This window comes from Eleutherodactylus coqui, chromosome 1 (genome assembly GCF_035609145.1).
Source record: "Eleutherodactylus coqui strain aEleCoq1 chromosome 1, aEleCoq1.hap1, whole genome shotgun sequence".
NCBI classification, from domain to species: domain Eukaryota; kingdom Metazoa; phylum Chordata; class Amphibia; order Anura; family Eleutherodactylidae; genus Eleutherodactylus; species Eleutherodactylus coqui.
In genome coordinates, this window is record NC_089837.1 from 347093676 (window position 1) to 347119685 (window position 26010).

A 26010-nucleotide genomic window follows, 5' to 3' on the forward strand; every position below is an offset into this window, starting at 1 on the left:
GCCCACTCTTCTGAAAGGAATTGAGGAGGCTGACTCCCACTGCGCCGCCCATGTTGGAGTTGGTATTCGACTATAGCTCTACGCTGTTCATAGAGCCTGGCCAACATGTGGAGCGTAGAGTTCCACCGTGTGGGCACGTCGCACAGCAGTCGGTGCACTGGCAGATGAAACCGATGTTGCAGGGTGCGCTGGGTGGCAGCGTCCGTGTGGGACTTGCGTAAATGTGCGCAGAGCCGGCGCGCCTTTACGAGCAGGTCTGACAAGCGTGGGTAGCTTTTCAGAAAGCGCTGAACCACCAAATTAAAGACGTGGGCCAGGCATGGCACGTGCGTGAGGCTGCCGAGCTGCAGAGCCGCCACCAGGTTACGGCCGTTGTCACACACGACCATGCCCGGTTGGAGGCTCAGCGGCGCAAGCCAGCGGTCGGTCTGCTGTGTCAGACCCTGCAGCAGTTCGTGGGCCGTGTGCCTCTTATCGCCTAAGCTGAGTAGTTTCAGCACGGCCTGCTGACGCTTGCCCACCGCTGTGCTGCCACACCGCGCGACACCGACTGCTGGCGACATGCTGCTGCTAACACATCTTGATTGCGAGACAGAGGAGGAGGAGGAGGAGGAGGGTGCTTTAGTGGAGGAAGCATACACCTCCGCAGATACCACCACCGAGCTGGGGCCCGCAATTCTGGGGGTGGGTAGGACGTGAGCGGTCCCGGGCTCTGACTCTGTCCCAGCCTCCACTAAATTCACCCAATGTGCCGTCAGGGAGATGTAGTGGCCCTGCCCGCCTGTGCTTGTCCATGTGTCCGTAGTTAAGTGGACCGTGGCAGTAACCGCGTTGGTGAGGGCGCGTACAATGTTGCGGGAGACGTGGTCGTGCAGGGCTGGGACGGCACATCGGGAAAAGTAGTGGCGACTGGGAACTGAGTAGCGCGGGGCCGCCGTCTCCATGATACTTTTGAAGGACTCCGTTTCCACAACCCTATACGGCAGCATCTTAAGGCTGATGAATTTTGCTATGCGGACGGTTAACGTTTGAGCGTGCGGGTGCGTGGCGGCGTACTTGCGCTTGCGCTCCAACAGTTGCGCAAGCGACGGCTGGACGGTGCGCTGAACTACACTGCTGGATGGGGCCGAGGACAGCGGAGGTGAGGGTGTGGGTGCAGGCCAGGAGACGGTAGTGCCTGTGTCCTGAGAGGGGGGTTGCATCTCAGTGGCAGGTTGGGGCACAGGGGGAGAGGCAGGGGTGCAAACCGGAGGCGCTGAACGGCCTTCGTCCCACCTTGTGGGGTGCTTGGCCATCATATGTCTGCGCATGGTGGTGGTGGTGGGGCTGTTGGTGTTGGCTCCCCGGCTGAGCTTTTTGCGACAAAGGTTGCACACCACTGTTCGTCGGTCGTCAGGCGTCTCTGTGAAAAACTGCCAGACCTTAGAGCACCTCGGCCTCTGCAGGGTGGCATGGCGCGAGGGGGCGCTTTGGGAAACAGTTGGTGGATTATTCGGTCTGGCCCTGCCTCTACCCCTGGCCACCGCACTGCCTCTTGCAACCTGCCCTGCTGATGCCCTTGACTCCCCCTCTGAAGACCTGTCCTCCTGAGTAAGCGTTGCACACCAGGTGGGGTCAGTCACCTCATCGTCCTGCTGCTCTTCCTCCGAATCCTCTGTGCGCTGCTCCCTCGGACTTACTGCCCTTACTACTACCTCACTGCAAGACAACTGTGTCTGATCGTCATCGTCCTCCTCACCCACAGAAAGTTGTTGAGACAGTTGGCGTAAGTCCCCAGCCTCTTCCCCCGGACCCCGGGAACTTTCGAATGGTTGGGCATCAGTGACGATAAACTCCTCTGGTGGGAGAGGAACCGCTGCTGCCCAATCTAAGCAGGGGCCCGAGAACAGTTCCTGGGAGTGTTCCCGCTCCTGAGCAGGTGTCATTGTAGTGGAGTGAGGAGGCTGGGAGGAAGGAGGAGCAGCAGACAGAGGATTCGGATTTGCAGCAGTGGACGGCGCAGAACTGCGGGTTGACGATAGGTTGCTCGAAGCACTTTCTGCCATCCAGGACAGGACCTGCTCACACTGCTCATTTTCTAATAACCGTCTCCCGCGTGGACCCATTAATTGGGCGATGAATGTGGGGACGCCAGAAACGTGCCTCTCTCCTAATCGCGCAGCAGTCGGCTGCGACACACCTGGATCAGGAGCTTGGCCTGTGCCCACACCCTGACTTGGCCCTCCGCGTCCTCGGCCGCGTCCACGTCCTCTAGGCCTACCCCTACCCCTCAGCATGCTGTATTACCAGTGATTTGATTTCACAGGCAGCTAATAAATTGGCGCAAGACTGCAGGCCAAATATAATTTTTTCCCTTTTTTGAAAATGAAAGGCCCCACTGCCTCTAGTGAATGTATAATCTAAGTTTAATAACTGTGCTGTTTTCCTGCTAATGTGTCACAGAACGTGAGGGTAGCAGAGTTATTATCTGTGGCAGAGCAGGTATTTTTTTTCCCAATTAAGGAAAGCAAATGGCGAAGCCAGCAGTAAACCGTAGCTGGGTGCGTCTGATTTTTAAAGGTTGCACACGCAGCCGACACGTGTCCACTGCCCTTAGGACGGACAGAGGCAGGACAAATAGAATTATTTTCCGTTTTTTTTGCACCAAAAGGCAGCACTGCGTATATTCAATGAATAATAACTGTGTTGTGGCCCTGCCTACACAATTCTTTCCCTGCAGTATCAATGGAGGGTGCAATGCTCTGCAGAGGCGATTTTGAGAAGTAAAAAAAAATGCAGCACAGCTAACAGCAGCCAGCACAGTACTGCACACGGTTAAATATGGCCCTAGAAAGGACCGTTGAGGTTCTTGAAGGCTACACTCACTCCTAACACTCTCCCTGCCTATGCAGCACTTCTGTCCCTAATGCCGGGTGCAACGCTCTGCAGAGGCGATTTTGAGAAAAAAAAAATTGCCACTGCTAACAGCAGCCAACACACAGCTATCAGTGGCCCTAATAAGGACCTTTGGGGGGTCTTGAAGCCTACACTAACTACCAATTCTTTCCCTACAGCAGCTCCGGTACAAACAGCACTGTCCCTCATCTAACTCACACGGCATCTGAGGCGAGCCGCGGGAGGGGCCGACTTTTATATTCGGCGGACACCTGATCTTCCCAGCCACTCACTGCAGGGGGGTGGTATAGGGCTTGAACGTCACAGGGGGAAGTTGTAATGCCTTCCCTGTCTTTCAATTGGCCAGAAAAGCACGCTAACGTCTCAGGGAAGGAAGTGAAAGTAACCCGAACACCGCATGGTGTTCGTTACGAATAACGAACATCACGAACACCCTAATATTCGCACGAATATCAAGCTCGGAAGAACACGTTCGCTCATCTCTAATCTATGGTTTTCAATGGAGACCCATTTGTTTGAAAGATCATTTAACCACGAGAATCTGAGTTGAAGGTTGTGGAAGGGCCACGGGGCAGGCGTCTCCTATTGATTTGAATGGAAGCCGTCCACACGGAAGCCGCACAGAATCACAACATGATGCAATTTCTCCTTCACTAGCAGAAAATAGCAATCAATTCCATTTGTGTAGAGGATATTGCATTTTGCATAGCATGCTATGGGCGGTATTTGCTGTGAAATCCAGAGGTCAATGCAATCTGCAGAATCTGCACTTCTAAAAAAGAACGGACAGCGAGTGCCGATTCGCCTGTTAGCTCTGGTGTGCGTGCTGTCCACAGTGCTTACCGTAGGCTCCTATGGGAGCTGTGGAAGCAGGCTGCCCACACCACAGATGGGTGAATAGGCTGCTCCATGGAGCTAGGCACAGTCCGTTCATATGCAGAATTCCCTGCATGTGAGCAGCATGGTTTACACGTTGCTTAGCAGCGTGTAAACCACGCTCATCTGACTGCGGCCTAAGAGTCAAAATGGTGGTATTATTACTATGTGGGGACACAAAAGGTTCATTATTACTGTGCAGGGAGCTAAAAGGAGTATTATTACTGTTTGGAGCACAAAAGGTGGCACTTTAAAATGTAGTGCACTATTACCTTCTGTGGGACAGTATGGGGCACCATCGGTTTGGTACTCTTAGCAGACACAATGCTACACAGCAGGTACAAAAATTGTGCAGATAGGGCAGCAGCAGGCACATAACTAGATTATCAGCAGAGTTCATGTACTGTAGGTCGTAAAATGGGTTAGTGGGATGCTGGAAAAGCCAGGAGCCAAAAATGTCTGTGCTGCAAACCTTACAGAGACAAGTCATCACTGGAAATCTTTATGAAGATACGGGACTGATGGAAAAGTTGGGAACAGTCAACAACTCCAGAAGGGACATCATCTGTGAGTCTATAAATATAACTGTACTGTAGTCCCTTTAGCAGCCTGCAGGGCACTTGTGTAAAGCAGACATTTATCACTATGTGGTCATTTTCCTTTGTAATATCAGTATTTGTATAACCACTGTGATTAGGATATGCCTTTATGATGCTTTGAGTTCAGGTCAGTAGACTCATTGTCAGGCCAGGACACAAAAATACGTCCAAAGGATACTTGTATGAATCTGGTCATATAGTGAAGAAATATAATTCTTGGTTCTGGTGCTGTATTTTTGATGTCATATTTATGTTATGAGCTTGGTTCTGGTACTGTTTTTATGGTATGAGCTTGGTTCTGGTACTGTATGTACATAATGGGTTAGTTCTGGTGTCATATTTATGTTAAATACATAAACAAGTTAAGGGTAGAAACACACAATGCAGCTGGCTGTACGTCGCCAAATTACACCCATCCACAGTGTCCAACAGCCACATAATGTTGGCAGTACTGAGTGCAACCATTGACCACAGTCAGTGGGCATGGTTTGACTTTGTACGGCCATCTGTCCCTTGGGACACTCATGTCAGTACTGTATGTTTGATCCTCAGGCTAAGGGCTTATTTACACGAGTATATATCGGCCGGCGTTTTCACGGCCGGCAAATATATGCTTCTATCTAAGCAGTTCTCCCCCTCACCAGCTCTCTGCCTCTCTTCTCCACTCCGGCACTTGCAATGGGAGGGAGGGGGGTGGAGCTAAGCTCCGCTCTGTTCTGCCCTGTCCCATTGCTGGCTATGAACAAGGAGTGGGGAAGGGGCGGGAGCTTAGCTCCAACTCCATCCCGCCCACTCCCATTGCAAACCACTCGGAAGGGAGAATATAGGCAGAGAGTCAGTGAGTGGGAGGAAAGAGGGGAACTGCTTAGATAGAAGCGTATATGGCCGGCCATGAAAACGACAGCTGATATAGTTTTGTGTAAATAAGCCTTAAAACTTGCTAGCCAGCTTTTGGGTTGTGCATCTTAGCACAACCCCTTTAAGACTGCATTAGAAAAAGTAGGTGATATAATAAAACTGCTATCCATATTGGTGTCATTGCACAGTACTGTGAAGGACACATATTGCTGCAAAAATTTCCACATTTAAGGCAATTTCATGTACATAAAACATTAATAAAATTAGATAGCATATGAGAAATGTCATCAAAGCAAATCCATTCTAAAACTGATTATGCTTCTTTGGTGTGTTCAGCTGTGGACAGAACTTAGAAGCAATTTATTCTCAGTGTGATGCAGATATGAAGCTTATCACAAACAGCACAGTTACATTTTTTTAATTTCAGTTTATAGATTACTGTTTGTTCAAAGGTAAAATGCATCAATGATATCTGGATGGCACAGGACAGGACTGATGTATGTTGTAAACTTGCCAAATGTACTTATATATCAGGAATGCACATACTGTATATAGTCTGCCAAACCTGTATACTATTTCCAATCACAAGAATAGTCAAACAGAATCAACATTTAGAGGATTTGTTTTGAAAAATCATTTCCAAATACCCTACTAAAGGCCAATTTACACTGGATGATTATCACTAAAAATTCGCTATTAGCCTGTGTTCAGTGAAGGCTTCATTTACATACAGTACATAATTGGCATTTAAGTAGCTGAGAAGCTACTTGAATACCAATTATTTTTTTTGCAAAACAATCGCTCAAAGCTATCGCTCAAACGATAGTTTGAGCGATCTTTGAGCGATTATCTGCTCGTGTAAATGGGCCTTAGGGAAATCCAAACTATTACAGGGGTCCCCCTTATTCACAAGTAAAAGGGTAGACCAAGTGCTAAGACTGTCTTTTGCTCTGAAGGAGCCACCATGTGTATGAATTAGATGGACAGGCCATTGATAGTGATGTACATGATGTAATACGTAATTGTTCCTGTGTGGCCGCTCAGGTGAATTGAACACCTGCTAGATCAATAAGCACATTTTTCTTCCACTTAAGTTGTTGCCAAACAACTCCCACCTGCGGTGGCCAGTAGCCCCATGATTTTTCTGGTAAATTGTGCTCCCTTGTCTCTATCGGTACCAACGGGAGCACCATTGTTACCATGCGGCGGTGGTGTGCTGGGTCCCGCGGTCGGGGCGCATCCCCCCGACTCGTGGTCTGGCTGCCGGGGGTGCGGGGTGCCGGGCCGGTGTGGTGCTGGTGGCTCGCGGTGCACACTCGGTAGTCCTGGCGGTGCCGTGCACATGCGCACCTGGGAGTGCGGCTGCCGTACACAAGCTCCCTTTTGATGTGCTGTGGGGAGTTGGCTGTCTCTCTCCCTCCGCCTCAGGGCGGAGGCTTCTGTTTAAAAGTCTGGCAGTGACTGCAATCACTGCCAGTTATTGGTTTCCCTCAGGTTGCTAGCTAGTCTGCATCTGTAGGTCTCCTGCCTCTGTCAGCTTGTTTGCTATTTTGTTACCATGTGCCAAGTTGTTCCATCTGTCTCGGTACTATCAGTATTGTTTCGTGTTGTTTTTTTTCATCTGCCTGTCCTGTCGGTAGTCTACCCATTTCATCCAGGTACGCCAGCTCTCCTTCTTGGTCCCTAGATAGCATAGGAACCTTCACGCAGTTGCCCGCCTGGGGTTAGCCAGAAGTGGAGGCAAGTAGGCAGGGACAGGGGTTGCAGGTAAGATCCAGGACAACCTGGGCTGGTGTATCCAAGGTAGATTATTGTAACAACCATGTAGTTTAACCATATGCAGACAGTGGGACTATGTGTCTTAAGGGACTATTTGTCTTAAGGCCACCTCACTAATTGGCTTTAAACCTCCACATACATCTTTTTAAGGCATTCGCTTGTTTGACTACTGACAGCTAGGCTCCTTCTCTAAACTCCAGGAGCAGAGAAACCTCAGAACCTGGCTGTTTAACTCCTTACATGCCACCAATCAACAGCAACTGCGGCATGTAAGCAGATTAAAGGGGGAGGGTGCTCCTCCTGTCACCCATCGGCACCCCACAGTTTGATTTAAATGTACCAATGGGTTCCCATAGCAAGCAGAAGCCTGAGAAAGACCTCCTTGTCTGCCATGTAACTCAGCCTTTTAGGCCCCACCACTTGCAGAGTTTTTTAATAGGCTGCTGCCATAGGCACAGTAAAATGCAGTACAAAAGTAATGCCATGTACTATTCTAGTTATCAAACACTTGCATCTTCAAGTCCCCTTAAGAGTCTAAAAAATAACAAAAAAAAGTTCAATAAAGCTTTATTTAAAGGAAAAAATACAGTTGAAAAAAATATATGCATTTTTCCCAACAAAAACCCGTTTTAAATGGATAAAATCCGCCCCCAATTTTTTAAAAATCAATACATAATAGGTATTATCGCATTTGTAATGACCCAGACAATGAAAAAATGTTGTTATTTATGTTGCTTGGTGAACGCTGCACTAATAGTTTAACCCCTTAATGACGCGGCCACTTTTTCTTTTTCCATTTTCGTTTTTTCCTCCCCCCTTCAAAAAAATCATAACTCCTTTATTTATCCATTGACGTCGCTGTATGAGGGCTTGTTTTTTGCGGGATGAGTTGTAGTTTTCAATGGTGCTATTTAATATATCATATAATGTACTAAAAAACTTTTAAAAAATTCTAAGTGGAGTAAAATGGGGAAAAAAATGACATTTCGCCATTTTTAGTGCGTCTTGTTTCTACGGCGCACAAACAGCTTTAAAAGCGACATGATAACTTTATTCTATGGGTCGGTACGATTACTACGATACCAAACTATTTATTTTCTGTGGTCATTTTGTGCGCGCAATAACTTTTTTATTTTTCCGTCGACGTAGTTGAGCAAGGGCTCATTTTTTGCGGGATGTCCTGTAGTTTCCGATAGTATCCATTTGGAATACATACAACTTTTGATCGCTTTTTATTGTATTTTTTCTGGGAGACAGGGTAACTAAAAAAGTGCATTTCTGGTGTTCTTTATTTTTTTTCGGACGACGTTAACCATGCGGGAAAAAAAATGCACTACTTTGATAAATCAGACTTTTACAGAAGCGGCGATACCAAATACATATTTTTATTTTATGATTTAGATTTTTTAATAATAGATATGGCAAAAGGGGGGTGATTTAAACTTTTATAACTTTTTTTTTTTACAATTAAAAAAACTTTATTGATTTTTTTTAACGTTAATTTGAAGTCCCCCTGGTGGACTTTAACATGCGATGCTTTGATCGCTTCTGCAGTATGATGTAATGCTATAGCGTGGCGTCATACTGCAATTTAACAGGCAGTCTATCAAGCCACCCCACGGGGAGGGCTTGATAGGCAGTCTGGTAAGGCAGCCCTGGGGCCTTTCATTAGGCCCCCGGCTACCATGACACCTGCACGGCTCCCCGATCTCACCGCGGGGGGGGGGGGGCGTGCGAAACCCCGAACATCGTTCGGGGGATTTAAATGCCTCTGTCAGAACTGACAGCGGCATTTAAATGGTTAATAGCCGATAGCGGCTATTGCCCACGGGTGTCAGCTGTTATAAACAGCTGATGCCCGCACTGTATGAAGAGAGGTTGCCACGCAACCTCTCTTCATACATACCCCGCCACTCCATGACGTACTGGTAATTAAAGCAATCCAATTGCAATTAAATCAATCCAAAAGTCACATGTACTCCAAAATGGTACCAATAAAAACTACTGTACAACTCTTCCCGCAAAAACAAGTTCTTACAAAACTGCATTACCAGAAAAATAAATATGCTATGGGTCATAGAATGCGACAAATCAATTGTTTTTCTTTAAAAACATATTTTTGTACAAAAATAGTAAAATAAAAACTATATAAACTTGGAGTTGCAATAATTGTGCTGATCCTCATAGGAAGGTTATCATGTTATTTTTACCGAAAGGTGAACGCTATAAAAACAAAGCCCCCAAAACACTGGTGGAATTTCTGGATATTTTCTCCTCTGGTCAAAAATATAATAAAAGTTAGACAACACATTACATGTACCCTAGACTGATGTCATTTAAATATACGACTTGTACCCACCAAAAATTACACCTCATATATCAACGCGTTATGGCTCTTGCAATATGAATGAAAGTCGCTTGGTTCTTAAGGAGCAAAACAGACTAGTCTCTAAGGGGTTAGTAAAAGAGAGAAACATATTTTTGAAGCAAATGTAATTCAAAAAATGCTAATACATTGACCCCTTACTCACCACCCATATGTCTTTTGATGGCCATTAAGGGACTTTATTCTACAGTGCCATGTTTTGAAGCTCGGCGGACATCTCCTGTATCGGGGATAGCGAGTGCTCGGCTGTCAGATGAAACCTTGGACCCCTGATGTTTCATCCTTTACACACCACAAACAATGCAACTGTGGCATATAAAAGGCTGACAGAGGAAGGGGGCTTCCTCTGTCACTCTTCGGACCTTGTGATTGCAGGGTCCTGATGGGTTGCTATGGCACTCAGAGCCTTAAGTATAACCTCTGGGTCTGCCGCTATGGGGGTCTATGAGGCTCAACCTGTTGGCTTTCTAATACACTGCTATACTGAAGCAGAGTAGTATATTAGGAGAGTGATAAAAGATGCTGATAAACAAGTCCCCTAGCAGGACAAAAATAAAAAGTTAAGAAGGTAAAAAAAAATAAGAAAAATGAAAACATCAAAACCCCACCTTTCCCCCTTTAGGCCTCCTTCACACAGGTGTTTGCAGAAACGTAGCGTTTTTCAACTGCATGTTCAGCCCGGTTTCAGCAGAGATGGCATGCTCGAAAAAAAAATCAATACTCACCTAGCAGGTGCCGTCAGGGTCCCAGCCGCTGATCTCTGGCACTATTCCATGCTGCCCCTGTACTGACAGATCATCTATTGCTGTAAGTGAGGTTTAAGGTTTTTCTATGCTCTTTGCTCCAAGTAAGTCTGTACGTCTTTGATGTGAATGAGCTGGTATACACATTTTCTATTGCTTTTCTCCTCATGGTGGATCTTCTCAACTTCTGGCAGAGCAGGCAAGCCCCTCCGCTAGCAACCTCCAGTAGGGATAGCTTACTTGGTATGTATTTATATAGCCAGGGCCTCCATCAAGAATCTTGGAGCCCCATATATTCAAAAAGTGAGCCTCTAGTCCTTCTGGAGGTGGGGCAAGGGAAGACAAAAGTTGTTCAAAGACACAATGATTCAGGTCCTTTGTGTGGGAGACAGAGACACAAAGTGGCAGAACTGCATGGGAGCGCAAAGAGCAGGCAGTATGGTATCTGTAGAAAGGCAGATAGGATGGAAAAGGACGGGACTCTGTGGTGCGAAAAGAGTTCTGAGGTTGCAGAGGTTGTTTGACTGTGACTGTATTCTCTAAGTGAATAAATAAAAACTGCAAGAGACTGCCTGCAGTTCACATATGACCCCTCTCTCACTCTCAAGTCCAGGCCACCATGAGAAACCAGACTCTCAAAAAAAGCCCTAGGTAAGAGAACTATGAACCACTCACCATGACCAGGGCTTCTTCTGGATGTAGAATGGTAGCCACATTGCTCTCAAAATCTGCAAGAGAAGTCTCCGCCTCTCACAGGTGACATATATGTCATGCTGCTGTAAGAACGAACTGAAAACGCATATAGTTGCATTATGTGAAAAAAATGGTCCCTGTTACATTATGGAACTTGTTTCATTCCATTCACCTATGTGAAACTATTTTGGCCCCATTGCAACAGTCAACAGATTGTGGTAGGTGGGAGTTTGGGGTGTCTGATAGATCCTTTTCTTAAATGTTTGAGAATGGGCTTTTTGATAGTAGTATTGTGTGTACTAGCCATTGTATCTCTCCTCTGTAATGGCTACAGGCAAGAATAATTGTATCTTTTGTGTTCCATTATAGCTGAATAGATAAGAAAATTCTGTTGCATTGAATCCAAAAGTGAAAAATCACTTTAAAATATTAGTGATTATTTTCAAAGTCATATTTCGGGGAATCTCTCCACACACCTTTAGGCCTTAGTCAGACGGGCGTTTTTTCGCGCGATTTACGCATGCGCATGCGTCCGGCGATTTTATAAAACCATTGCTTTGCAATGGTATCGGACACATGAGCGCTTTTTATGCGCTCGTCCGATAAATTATAGAACAGAAATCGCAGATCGCACCTATCTGCGATCTGCGATTCCTGTTCTCTTCTCTATATGCGCTCAATGGGGCCGGCGGCAGCAGCGCCGACCCCATTGAGAACATATAAAAGACAAATCATTCTTCTCTGCCACAGCTGTAACAGCTGTGGGAGAGAAGAACGATGTTTGCCCATTGAATTCAATGGAGCCAGCAATACAGCCAATGAGAGGCAGCAGTCACTCACCCATTCATAAATTCATGAATGGGTGTGTGAGTGAGAGCTGCCTCTGATTGGTCAGTTGCTTTGCAATGGTATCGGACACATGAGCGCTTTTTATGTGCTCGTCCAATAAATTATAGAACAGAAATCGCAGATCGCACCTATCTGCAATCTGCGATTCCTGTTCTCTTCTCTATATGCGCTCAATGTGACAAGGTGAGTATATATATTTTTTTTATTTTTACACTTTTCTGGATGAATTGCAGGGAAGGGCTTATATATTTAAGCCCTTCCCGACAATTCATCCTGCGCTCGCCCGCAGCACATTGCTTTCAATGGAGCCGGCTGTATTGCCGGCTCCATTGAATTCAATGCGCTGGACAGCTCCGGCCCGTTTCTAATAAAACGCGGCTAGGAGCAGATTTTTCGGGCGATTTTTTGGCTCGGTCACGCGATTTGCGGATGCGCATTCGTCATGCGATCCGCAAGTCGCGCGAAAAAACGCCCGTGTGACTAAGGCCTTATACATGTGTTTCACTTAATAATTGTGACTGTGGCATATTATTATGCAGCAACTGTATTTTCCTCATGTTTTCTTCTAAAAAACACAACAGTAAATGTATACCTGTAGAAAATACCTACATTTGACATAAAGTCTTGAGTGGGTGACATGACGACCTAATCACCATAAACTCCAACAGTTTATTTCATTGTCATGTGGGTAGGTATTTATACTTGTTGCCTGCCATGACTATTTCATGTTCTTGTGATGCATTTTCAAGTGGGATGGAATAGTAAAATAGACTCAGAGTACTGTAAAAAAAAATATACTGATTTAAGTAAGGCCATACTAGCCTATGGGTGATGGATGCCACTCTATAGCATCCGTCACTGACCTTAAATTGATATGTGTGATACCTTTATTCCCCTCCATCCCCCTTGTGGTTCCTTTTTTTTCTGCCAGTGACTCTTGTTTCCTCCCCCTCTGAAGCTCGTTAATTCTATCCCTCCCTCCACACACACTTTCCCCCACAGCTTATCTTGGTAACTCATTCCTCTTCTTCTGCCCTTGGTGGCCCCCTCTAACATCCACTTGCAAGATTTTTTTTCACCTCCTCCCTCTTAGCTGGTGGGGAGGTGGCAGGTTGCACTGCTGTGGGAATCCCCTTCTCTGGTGAAGCTCTAATGACATACAAACGTAGCCAAATTTAACATAACTTTGTGCACTGAGTTATCCTATCTTAAGTCATTAATAAGTAATTGTTCTATTAGCTTAACACAACAAAGCTAGAGATGAGCGAACGTACTCGTCCGAGCTTGATGCTCGGGCGAATATTAGCGTGTTCGGGATGCTCGTTACTCTTAACGAGCACCACGCGATGTTCGGGTTACTTTCACTTTCATCTCTGAGACGTTAGCGCGCTTTTCTGGCCAATTGAAAGACAGGGAAGGCATTACAACTTCCCCCTGTGACGTTCAAGCCCTATACCACCCCCCTGCTGTGAGTGGCTGGGGAGATCAGATGTCACCCGAGTATAAAAGTCGGCCCCTCCCGCGGCTCGCCTCAGATGCCTTGTGAGTTAGCTGAGGGACAGTGCTGCTGGTGCCGGAGCTGCTGTAGGGAGAGTGTTAGTAGTGAGTGTAGGCTTCAAGAACCCCAACGGTCCTTCTTAGGGCCACATCTATCCGTGTGCAGTACTGTGGAGGGTGCTGTTAGCAGTGTTGCCCTTTTTTTTTTTTTTCAAAATCGGCTGTCTGCAGAGCATTGCGCCCTGCAGTAATAGTCCAGGGACAGAAGTGGTGGTTAGGCAGGGAGAGTGTTAGGAGTGAGTGTAGGCTTCAAGAACCCCAACGGTCCTTCTTAGGGCCACATTTAACCGTGTGCAGAACTGTGCAGGCTGCTGTTAGCAGTGTTGCATTTTTTCTTTTTTTTAAATCGGCTGTGCAGAGCATTGCGCCGTGCAGTAATACTACAGGGACAGAATTGTGTAGGCAGCGCCAGAAGACATATATTATTGATTGAATATAGTCAGTGGGCCTTTTCTTTAACCAAAAAAGGGAAACATTCTATTTGGCCTGCCTCTGACAGTCCTCAGCGTTCTGGGTACGTGTGTGGTGGGTGCAGAACGTAAACAGAAATCATACGCAGCCAGCTACGTTTAACAGCAGGCTTGCGCCAATTTCTTTCCTGCCTGGGAAAAATCACCGCTCTGCTGTATTTTTATAACTCTGCAACCCTGCAGTTCTGTGACACATTTGCAGGGCCAGGAGACATATATTATTGATTGAATATACGCAGTGGGCCTTTTCTTTACCAAAAAAAGGGAAACATTCTATTTGGCCTGCCTCTGACAGTCCTCAGCGTTCTGGGTACGTGTGTGGTGGGTGCAGAACGTAAACAGAAATCATACGCAGCCAGCTACGTTTAACAGCAGGCTTGCGCCAATTTCTTTCCTGCCTGGGAAAAATCACCGCTCTGCTGTAGTTAATAACTCTGCAACCCTGCAGTTCTGTGACACATTTGCAGGGCCAGAAGACATATATTATTGATTGAATATACGCAGTGGGCCTTTTCTTTACCAAAAAAAGGGAAACATTCTATTTGGCCTGCCTCTGACAGTCCTCAGCGTTCTGGGTACGTGTGTGGTGGGTGCAGAACGTAAACAGAAATCATACGCAGCCAGCTACGTTTAACAGCAGGCTTGCGCCAATTTCTTTCCTGCCTGGGAAAAATCACCGCTCTGCTGTAGTTAATAACTCTGCAACCCTGCAGTTCTGTGACACATTTGCAGGGCCAGAAGACATATATTATTGATTGAATATACGCAGTGGGCCTTTTCTTTACCAAAAAAAGGGAAACATTCTATTTGGCCTGCCTCTGACAGTCCTCAGCGTTCTGGGTACGTGTGTGGTGGGTGCAGAACGTAAACAGAAATCATACGCAGCCAGCTACGTTTAACAGCAGGCTTGCGCTAATTTCTTTCCTGCCTGGGAAATCAAATCACTGGTAATACACCATGCTGAGGGGTAGGGGTAGGCCTATAGGACGTGGACGCGGGCGAAGACGCGGAGGCCCAAGTCAGGGTGTGGGCACAGGCCGAGCCAGTGCGGTGGCCAGGGGTAGAGACAGGGCCAGACCGAATAATCCACCAACTGGTTCCCAAAGCGCCCCCTCGCGCCATGCCACCCTGCAGAGGTCAAGGTGCTCTACGGTGTGGCAGTTTTTCACAGAGACGCCTGACGACCGACGAACAGTGGTGTGCAACCTTTGTCACACCAAGATCAGCTGGGGAGGCACCACCAACAGCATGCGCAGGCATATGATGGCCAAGCACCCCACAAGGTGGGACGATGCCCGTTCACCGCCTCCGGTTTGCACCACTGCCTCTCCCCCTGTGCCCCAACCTGCCACTGAGATCCAACCCCCCTCTGAGGACACAGGCACTACCGTCTCCTGGCCTGCACCCACACCCTCACCTCCGCTGTCCTTGGCCCCATCCAGCAATGTCTCTCAGCGTAGCGTCCAGACGTCGCTAGCGCCACAGTTTGAGCGCAAGCGCAAGTACGACGCCACGCACCCGCACGCTCAAGCGTTAAACGTGCACATTGCAAAATTGATCAGCCTAGAGATGCTGCCGTATAGGCTTGTGGAAACGGAGGCTTTCAAAAGCATGATGGCGGCGGCGGCCCCGCGCTACTAGGTTCCCAGTCGCCACTACTTTTCCCGATGTGCCGTCCCAGGCCTGCACGACCACGTCTCCCGCAACATTGTACGCGCCCTCACCAACGCGGTTACTGCCAAAGTCCACTTAACAACAGACACGTGGACAAGCACAGGCGGGCAGGGCCACTATATCTGCCTGACGGCACATTGGGTGAATTTAGTGGAGGCTGGGACAGAGTCAGAGCCTGGGACCGCTCACGTCCTACCCACCCCCCGAATTGCGTGCCCCAGCTCGGTGGTTGTATCTGCGGGGGTGTATGCTTCCTCCACTAAACCACCCTCCTCCTCCTCCTACGCAACCTCTGTCTCGCAATCAAGATGTGTCAGCAGCAGCAGCACGTCGCCAGCAGTCGGTGTCACGCGGCGTGGCAGCACAGCGGTGGGCAAGCGTCAGCAGGCCGTGCTGAAACTACTCAGCTTAGGAGATAAGAGGCACATGGCCCACGAACTGCTGCAGGGTCTGACAGAGCAGACCGACCGCTGGCTTGCGCCGCTGAGCCTCCAACCGGGCATGGTCATGTGTGACAACGGCCGTAACCTGGTGGCGGCTCTGCAGCTCGGCAGCCTCACGCACGTGCCATGCCTGGCCCTTGTGTTTAATTTGGTGGTTCAGCGCTTTCTGAAAAGCTACCCCCACTTGTCATACCTGCTCGGAAAGGTGCGCCAGCTCTGCGCACATTTCCGCAAATCCCACACGCACGCTGCCACCCTGCGGACCCTGCAACATCGGTTTAATCTGCCAGTGCACCGACTGCTGTGCGACGTGCCCACACAGTGGAACTCTACGCTCCACATGTTGGCCAGACTCTATGAGCAGCGTAGAGCTATAGTGGAATACCAACTCCAACTTGCGCGGCGCAGTGGGAGTCAGCCTCCTCAATTATTTACAGAAGAGTGGGCCTGGTTGGCAGCCATCTGCCAGGTCCTTGGAAAATTTGAGGAGTCTACCCAGATGGTGAGCGGGGATGCTGCAATCATTAGCGTCACCATTCCTCTGCTATGCCTCTTGAGAAGTTCCCTGCAAAGCATAAAGGCAGACGCTTTGGAATCAGAAACGGAGGCGGGGGAAGACAGTATGTCGCTGGATAGTCAGAGCAACCTCATGTCTATATCTCAGCGCGTTGAGGAGGAGGGGGAGGAGCATGAGGAGGAGGGGGAAGAGACAGCTTGGCCCACTGCTGAGGGGACAGATGCTGCTTGCCTGTCATCCTTTCAGCGTGTATGGCCAGAGGAGGAGGAGGAGGAGGAGGAGGATCCTGAAAGTGATCTTCCGAGTGAGGACAGCCATGTGTTGCGTACAGGTACCCTGGCACACATGGCTGACTTCATGTTAGGATGCCTTTCTCGTGACCCTCGCATTACACGCATTCTGGCCACTACGGATTACTGGGTGTACACACTGCTCGATCCACGGTATAAGGAGAGCCTTTGCACTCTCATTCCCGAAGAGGAAATGGGTTCGAGAATGATGCTATACCACAGGGCGCTGGTGGACAAACTGATGGTAAACTTCCCATCCGACAGCGCTAGTGGCAGAAGGCGCAGTTCCGAGGGCCAGGTAGCAGGGGAGGCGCAGAGATCAGGCAGCATGTACAGCGCAGGCAGGGGAACATTCTCCAAGGCCTTTGCCAGCTTTATGGCTCCCCAGCAAGACTGTGTCACCGGTCCCCAGTCAAGGCTGAGTTGGCGGGAGCACTGTAAAAGGATGGTGAGGGAGTACGTAGCCGATTGCAGCACCGTCCTCGGTGACGCCTCTGCCCCCTACAACTACTGGGTGTTGAAGCTGGACACGTGGCCTGAACTCGCGCTGTATGCCCTGGAGGTGCTTGCTTGTCCTGCGGCTAGCGTCTTGTCAGAGAGTGTGTTTAGTGTGGCTGGGGGAATCATCACGGATAAGCGTACCCACCTGTCAACCGACAGTGCCGAGAGGCTTACACTCATCAAGATGAACAAAGCCTGGATTTCCCCAGACTTCTCTTCTCCACCAGTGGACAGCAGCGATACCTAAGCAATACGTAGGCTGCACCCGCGGATGGAAGCATCGTTCTCTCTGACCATCCAAAACGGGGACATTTCTGCTTCATCAATCTGTGTATAATATTCCTCCTCCTCCTCCTGCTCCTCCTCCTGAAACCTCACGTAATCACGCCGAACGGGCAATTTTTCTTAGGGCCACAAGGCTCACTCAAATAATTTTTCTAAACAATTTTTATACGTTTCAATGCTCTTAAAAGCGTTGAAACTTTAACTTGAACCAATTTTTCGTTCAACTGGGCTGCCTCCAGGCCTAGTTACCACTTAAGCCACATTAACCAAAGCAATTAATGGGTTTCACCTGCCATCTTGGTTGGGCATGGCCAATTTTTTCTGAGGTACATTAGTACTGTTGGTACACCAATTTTTTTGGGCCCTCACCTACAGTGTAATCATAGTAATTTCTATGTTCGTCGCCTGCACTCATGGTACAGAAAGGTGTGTGGGGTTGGCCTACACTTTAGCTACATAAATGTCTATACTGCAGCTACTGAAATGTGAAAGAGACTGTTATCTCCCTAAACTGCTGCAATGGGAATGTTACTGGGGCCTGTCTTGAGTGCTACTATTACTGAAATGGAACTAAATCTGCGCTCCCCCTATACTGCTGCTAGTGATATGTTAGTGGGGCCTGTCCCTAATGCTACCGCTGAAATGTTAATAATTCTGGGCTCTGCCTATACCGCTGCTAATGGTATGTCACTGGGGTGTGGAAACAGAGGCTTCACAAAGACATGATGGCGGCGAGGCCATTTCCCACCAACGCTGTTACTGTTAAGGTGCATATAACCACGGACACGTGTAGAGGACACATAGTGCCTCCAAAACATCCCCCTCCTCCTCCAACAATGAAAATATTCTTGGCAAATACCTTTGCATTGGTCCGTCTGGTGGCAGTCCAAGAATTTCACCTTTAACAACACAACAAGAGAGCACCACCACCATCCCCCCGCCACGGCCCACTTAATCCTGGCCACATTCCGAAAACCAACTACATAAAACCGCGCTACCAGGTCCGCAGTCACCACCACATTACCACCAACGAGGTTACTGTTAAGGTATATATTACCAGTCAGACTGGGGTATGCAGTGTGGGCCGAAACCCACCTGCATTAAGCACGACATTACTACCTCAGCTGTGTTGGGTAATGCAATGGGATATTTTTATGTACCGCCGGTGGCTTCCTGGCACCCACCCATGCTGTGGGTCCACAGAGAATTATAAATGCATCTGTTTCCACTTCTAAAGAACCCCAGTCTGACTGGGGCATGCAGTGTGGGCCAAAGCCCACCTGCATTAAGCACAACATTACTACCTCAGCTGTGTTGGGCAATGCAATGGGATATTTTTATGTACCGCCGGTGGGTTCCAGGGAGCCACCCATGCTGTCGGTCCACAGGGACTTGTAAATGCATCTGTTTCCACTTCTAAAGAACCCCAGTCAGACTGGGGCATGCAGTGTGGGCCGAAGCCCACCTGCATTAAGCACGACATTACTACCTCAGCTGTGTTGGGCAATGCAATGGGATATTTTTATGTACCGCCGGTGGGTTCCAGGGAGCCACCCATGCTGTCGGTCCACAGGGACTTCACAATAGGGAGTTGTACCTGCCTGTGTCTATGAATTAAAAACCGCGGTCTGACTGGGGCATGCAGACACCTTGACAGAATGAATAGTGTGTGGCACATAGGTTCCCCATTGCTATGCCCACGTGTGCAGCTCCTGATGGCGGTGGCACAGGATTATATTTCTCATTGCTTCTGTACAGCATTGTGGGCTATCGCCCCGCCCCTTTTAAAGAGGGTCGCTGCCTAGCCGTGCCAACCCTCTGCAGTGTGTGCCTGCGGTTCCTCGTCATGGCAGACGCACTTATAAATAGACATGAGGGTGGTGTGGCATGAGGGCAGCTGAAGGCTGCGCAGGGACACTTTTGTGTGCGCTGTGGACACTGGGTCGTGCGGGGGGATTGGGCAGCATGTAACCCAGGAGAAGTGGCAGCGGAGTGTCATGCAGGCAGTGATTGTGCTTTGTTGGAGGTAGTGTGGTGCTTAGCTAAGGTATGCATTGCTAATGAGGGCTTTTCGTAAGTAAAAGTTGTTGGGAGGGGGGGGGGGCCCACTCTTGCCGGTATTGTGGCTTAATAGTGGGACCTGTGAACTTGAGATGCAGCCCAACATGTAGCCCCTCGCCTGCCCTATCCGTTGCTGTGTCGTTCCCATCACTTTCTCGAATTGCCCAGATTTTCACACATGAAAACCTTAGCGAGCATCGGCGAAATACAAAAATGCTCGGGTCGCCCATTGACTTCAATGGGGTTCGTTACTCGAAACGAACCCTCGAGCATCGCGATAATTTCGTCCCGAGTAACGAGCACCCGAGCATTTTGGTGCTCGCTCATCTCTAAACAAAGCCATTGTAAAGCGATTGAAAGGGTAAGTTATAATATTGCATTTAGTGTCAATGTTAAACTTCACTATATTGGTAAATGTCCATATATGGGCTTTCTAAATACGGTAACTGTAGATATGTAAATAGTTATTTCATTGGAACTTTGTCAGAGAGAAGAGGAAGGAAGATTAAGGAAGTTGGCGCTCCTGGTTTTGATGGAGAAAGAATGGAGGTGGAGGTGAATATATGGCAACGTGACCCACTGTATGCTTATAAAGTGGACTATATTGCAGCCTTCTGTTGGAGATGTACATTAATAGTCTTCCCAGTGCTTACTTCTGATTAAACGCGCTAAACATTATGTGAACGGGGTCTTATAAATATTGATGTAAAATACTGGCATGTGAAAATGGTCTTTGGATAAGTTGATGTGGCATGTTTGTAAAAGTTTATTCTAGTGTCCTATTCACCTGAAAGTAGTTTGCAGAAATCCATTCACATGCTGCAGAAACCCTCTCATTCAGATGACTGGAATACATTTTGAGATTTTCGACAACAAATTTGCTGTGTGTGAATTTCCCATAATACTCTAAAGTGCAGCATTTTTGGTGATATAGAAATAAGCTAAGGCGAGAATGTTATTTGTCACTCAGAGCAGTGAAATTTTAAAATTTAATTTTGTGGCGCACATTCTGAATCTGAAAAGCATTTTCTAAAGAAGTCTAAAATATTATATTTGAAAGGACAGTTGAAAATAGTAGTTATACCGGCATTTGATGTTTTCGGCCTTTACAATCTCTCTATAAAGAAGCTTTCATTCTAATGACCAGAGCATAGAAGAACCCTCCGCCTGTCCTTTATAAACCTGGATATGTGGAAAGGTCATACACACTTGTGTTAGCAAGTGCAGAATATTGGATGTGGCAGGTTACTCTTTCTTTTGAACAATTACACATAAACTCCAATCTCAAACATGTACAGTATAAACATTTCCCTACAATGTGATGTTTTCAATAATCTAATTCATAGATTATCCTATAATATGAGCCATGAGAAGTCTCAGAATGTTAATAGAGATGAGAACTGAGTATTGATGAAGTAGAAATGATTTGAAATCTATTCATATTTTTAAACACATTTTCTCACAAAGTCAACCCTTTTTAAGAGGACCGTCACTGAGCTTGATGAATGTATGTATTTATAATTTTAAGATGGACTTATTAGGGTTTTTCTTTGTAGGGCTGGATTCAGGAGTGAACATTTAGGCCTCCTTCCCACGAACGGATTTACGCCGCGTAATTCTATTGAACCTAATAGCACAATGCTCACGATGCGAAATTCCGCACCGTGAAATCTCCCGTCCTCACCCGCGGCATGCTCTATTTGCCGCGGGTGTACGCGCTGACGGCTTCCATTGCAGTCAATGGAAGCCGTCTGTTCACGCTATCTCCCGCTGTAACACAGAGGAAGATAGCATGAAAACGCTTTCCCGCCTACCGCCACCGCGTCATATGACGCAGCCGGCGCATCACGTGACACGGCCGGCTGCGTCATGTGACGCGGTGGGCGTGTCACATGACGCGGCGGCGGTGGGCGGGGAAGCGTCTTCACGCTATCTTCCGCTGGTAAGTATGGGGTCTCTGGGGGGCGCCGTGACGGGCTTCGCCGCGGAATATTCCGCAGCGGAGCCCGTCACGCTCGTGTGAAGCTGGCCTTATCCTGTACAGTCCATTCAGCTGCACAGGGGCCAACATGGGAGAAGGTGCCCACTCTGAATACAGCGTAGCTTTTCTATCTATTCTATATAACAGGGTTGCTCAACTTTTTTTCTGATCTGAGGGCTACATTGTCATATTAAACCATTTCCATAATAAAAAACTTGAAGAGCTATTGCCATCTTTTTATCATCTAAAACATTTATAGCATATCAAAAGTATGTGCCAGAAATGTCTGATAGGTGGGAGTCATGGAAGTAGAACCTGGACCTCTTAGAAGAATGGGCACCTGTTAACTGCAGCTGTGGCTGTGGTCTGCCTTTGGAAAGTTACATACCTGCATATATTGTAGAAGGGAGGTATGTTTCATCCCAGATTCAGCTCTCCTGTTTGGAGAGACAGGAGTAGAGTTCACTCACTGGATGATTAAAGGGGTTTTGTCATTAAAAAAAAAATCTATACTCGCTTATACCTCACCCTTATGTTTTATGTCCATATGCACAATGGGGCCCACACCGAAAGGAGCAGCCGGAGGCTTTTAGAATAGAAATTTAGCTTGAAGGTGTTTTAGGCCCCATTGCATACTTGTAGAGCCCTGGAGCGGCCAAAACAATAGAGAACCCCCACAAATGACCACATTTTGAAAGCTAGACCCCTTAACAAATTCATCTAGGGGTCTATTGCGTATTTTGACCCCACAGTTTTTGAATGAATCGAAGCAAAGCAGAAGGAAAAAAATACTATTTTCTTTTTTTTGGCAATTATGTCTACCATGGTAGACTGTATTTTAATGTGGTGGCTGTATTTTAATGTGGACATGTAATGGTACGGATTAAATAAAGAAAAACACGTCCTTTTTATCATACATCGGCTTCATGATCTTCTTTTGAAGAATAAGAGAATATTTATGCCATGGTAGACTTAGGCCTCATGTCCATGGGCAGATTTGGATTGTGTAATCCACGTGGTGCACCCGTGTAGAAGATTTGCAGTTCAAGCCACCCATAGGGAACCATGGGCATCCACACTTGAATTTATGATGCAGCATGCAGATTTATTTTCTGGATTCAACATGTGGAAAAAAAAACGCAGCATGCTCCATTTTAGTGCGAATTCCATGCAGATGGCTCCCATTGAAGTCAGTGGAAGTCGTCTGATCTGTGGCCTATCCGCAATTGACATTGCAGACGGGCCGCGGATTCCACAGAAAAGCAAGAGTTTGAAAAAAAAAAAACTGTACTGCACATGTGCGCTGGTGCGCCAGCCAGCTCTACCGTGCACATCTGCAGTACGGAAAAAATAAGACCCGGACAGGTACGCAGGGTCCTCGGCGGCAGGCAGGGTCGGATTCCGTGCGGGCTCCAGCTTGCGGAATCCGACCCGCCAGTGGACAGAAGAATAGAAGTTCCCTTTTTTCCCAACCAGCACTCCAGAGAGTAGGAGATCATGTATGTCTTTATGTAGATTAAAGGTGTTGTGATAACAGCCTAGCATGTCACAACTCCCATAAACTACAAGAGAGCCACATGAATGAACGCTCACCTCTTACTCAAGTACTTCATTCTGCCAAACAGGGATTTAAGGACCCATTCTCCTGATATATGTGGTATCCAGAGATGGCTACACAGTGTACCTTTAATACTTGCCCATCCCTGCTTCTCCTAAACTGTGTGCTACCCCTCTTCCCTCTGATATGGAAATTACATGCAGAAGCATTTCTGTGTCCAGATAGTTGAGGGTCACATAATTATTATGTTCTGTTTATTTTATTGTAAAACAGAAGTTGGTGTTGCTAATCATGTGATTATTAGGTATTCTGCCGTTCATATATAGATACTGCTATATTACAGACATACCAACCTATTTGAATTACATATGTGATTGTAAAATAGGTGCGTTTATTGCCAAATCCATACGATAGAGATATTTTAAGGCAGAGTATTATACTTAGGATGATCTGTAGAAACTGGGTGCATGTTCTATAATGAATTCTGCATGATGCATGGAGCATCTCTATTCTCCAATATCATCAATGAAACCCAGATATCACGTCAAAAGTTTAGTTCACATCACAGTCAAAAATAGTATCCATTACATTCTTCCACGGCTTATATATTTGAGATATTGAGCAAGTCATATTATGGTTTTCTTTATTTGTGAGCTGTGTTTTTTTTTTTGTTCCAGTTCCATTGAAATCAATACATTTACGCATGACATGTTTATAAAACAAATAAAAACATGCTTAGCAAACCTGTAGATTAGACAGTACTGGATCTCCAAACCAATAATATATTCTTGTTCATTTACAATTTGAAGCTCCTAGTTTGCAATGTTTCTATTAAGATGCTGTTTTAACCAATCAACATTTACCATGACTGCATCCATATAATGTTAAATGCTTAGTAATTGCAATGCACACACCTTAGATTTACTACATTGTGTACCTGCTCTGTTGTCCTAATTGATCAGCAGTGTTCTTGAAATGGTAACATTTTATAGTACAGCGTTAATGGCACAGCTTCATTTTATATCACCATAGCTCTGAGCTATAGTTAAATAGGTCAATTCCCAATTTCAAATTCTAATACCTTTGGTTGCATTGTGTTTTAGGCTAAACTGAGATTATTCAGTTTATTTAAAGTTCTGAACAAATTTTAAGTAAATATTGCATTATTTGTTAATGGATAACTCTTTGTTACTATGGCAACAGTAAGTAATTTATCCATTAATGCAGAGGTCCTCAACCTTTTGAAGGTCACAAGCTACTATCCAGTATGAGAAATAGTGCCGAGTTCAATATTGAATAGGAAAAATTATATTAAAGATAAAACAAAGTGATAAGTATTGATAAAAGAAAGATAGGTCATTCATTACATAATAAAGTAAAAAGAGGTGATTGCCCTTTTAAAAGTGTTTTAAACATGGCTTAAAAATTAAGGTTACTAAACTTTGGAAAGATCTGCCTCCTCTGGGGAGGATTTTCTTTGATGCTGCTGTATTTGCTGCAGATTCTTTGATATGTTTGGATTATTAGGATGAAGACCCCACTAAAATCGATGTGCAGTATACTCCACCATCTTAAAGAGAGCATTCTAAGTGCTGGCTATTGTCATCACAAGCAGGATGTTCATCATAAAGTTTATTTAACAGTAGGTGAGCACACCATTCACTTAACCTAGTGCTATCATACGCACCACTACTTTGCTATACTACAATAGAAAGCTTTTTTTCATTCCCTTACACTTATGCAGTACCCATCTGTTACCCATTTTATAAATTGTATTGGCTACATGACCAGGCAATTACCATACTGGCACCTGACGGAGATGTAGTTTTGACTTTGGTACCAAGTTCAACAGCTGAGGATCCACATTCAGAGGCCTAAGAGCCATTTTTGGCTCCAGAGTCACGAGTTTGGGACAACTGCATTAATGAGTAAGACTTGTGTTCTCAGAAGTGCAAAAAGTCTATATTTAAAAGAATGTTTGGTGCATAGAAGACAACTTGTTACATCTGTTTCATTGTTCTTTGTGCTGATATATCCAGGGAATTTCATAAATGTTAGGTCACAGAGCTTTGCTTTTATTAAACTAACAATCAAGCATGCAAAATGGATAATTTGGTACTGGATCATTGTAATCCCAAAGAATAAATTCAATGGTTGCTGTTAAATTAAATCCTGAAGGAAAATTTTCTGACCCGCTCCACAGTAGAAGACATGAAATAACTCCAAGAGTTAATTCAGTAGAAATATCTCTTTAAGAAAGAGACCAAGTCTATAATATCTCCGGATTACAAGTCACTCCATGTTTCCTGTTTCTATTTGATGAAGTTTTTAATAGTCCACCTTTGTCCTGTACAGCTCCGGAGAATCAAATCAACTCCTGCATTGCCCCTGTTCTCAACTTCTAGGCAGCGTCCTGTACCTTTATTCATTATTGCTCCATTCTGAAAGAAATAATGATAGAAAAATATGTTTAAAAAGCACTAAACATAGAAATCAATTAGAAAAGATAAATCTTTTGTCTATATGTCAATCTCCAATGGATTCTGCAAAAAATCTAAAGTGGTCGTCACCGAGACAGAAAAAATTCCCTAAAGGAATAAATGTATCACCGAGGGAACCACTAAATAATACGTAAAATATAACTTTTATTGATACAAAATTAAAATATTATAGGTAAAAGCGTGATCAATCTTTGGTAAATATCGTGCCTATAACGACCACTCGGCACCATATATTACAATATACTCCTAGGATAGATTTAGGAATTATAAATTGCACTGACGTATGTAGGTAACACGGTGAAGATTAACCGCACTATTAATGATGTCTTAGTGCGTATTCACAGTGTGCATACATCTCCAACTAAATCCAGCAATCAGTTAGATCTCACACACCAATTAGGGGATAAACCTATCGTTATATTAGTATGTATCCAGTGCACGAAAGGAAAGGAAGTAACTATAGATAACACACCATAAGGTCACGGGATAACTTC

General features: G+C 46.1%; 1 protein-coding gene across 1 annotated transcript in view; it reads right to left on the reverse strand.

Moving 5' to 3' along the window:
* Positions 1-23650: 23650 nt before the first annotated feature.
* The window catches only part of GALNT17 (polypeptide N-acetylgalactosaminyltransferase 17), a 357786-nt gene continuing 355426 nt past the window's right edge, over positions 23651-26010 (reverse strand). Inside the window, exon 12 of the mRNA XM_066576414.1 lies at positions 23651-25456. Within this exon, the coding sequence (XP_066432511.1) occupies positions 25328-25456 (129 nt within the window). The 3' untranslated portion in view covers positions 23651-25327. The remainder of the gene's footprint in view (positions 25457-26010) is intronic.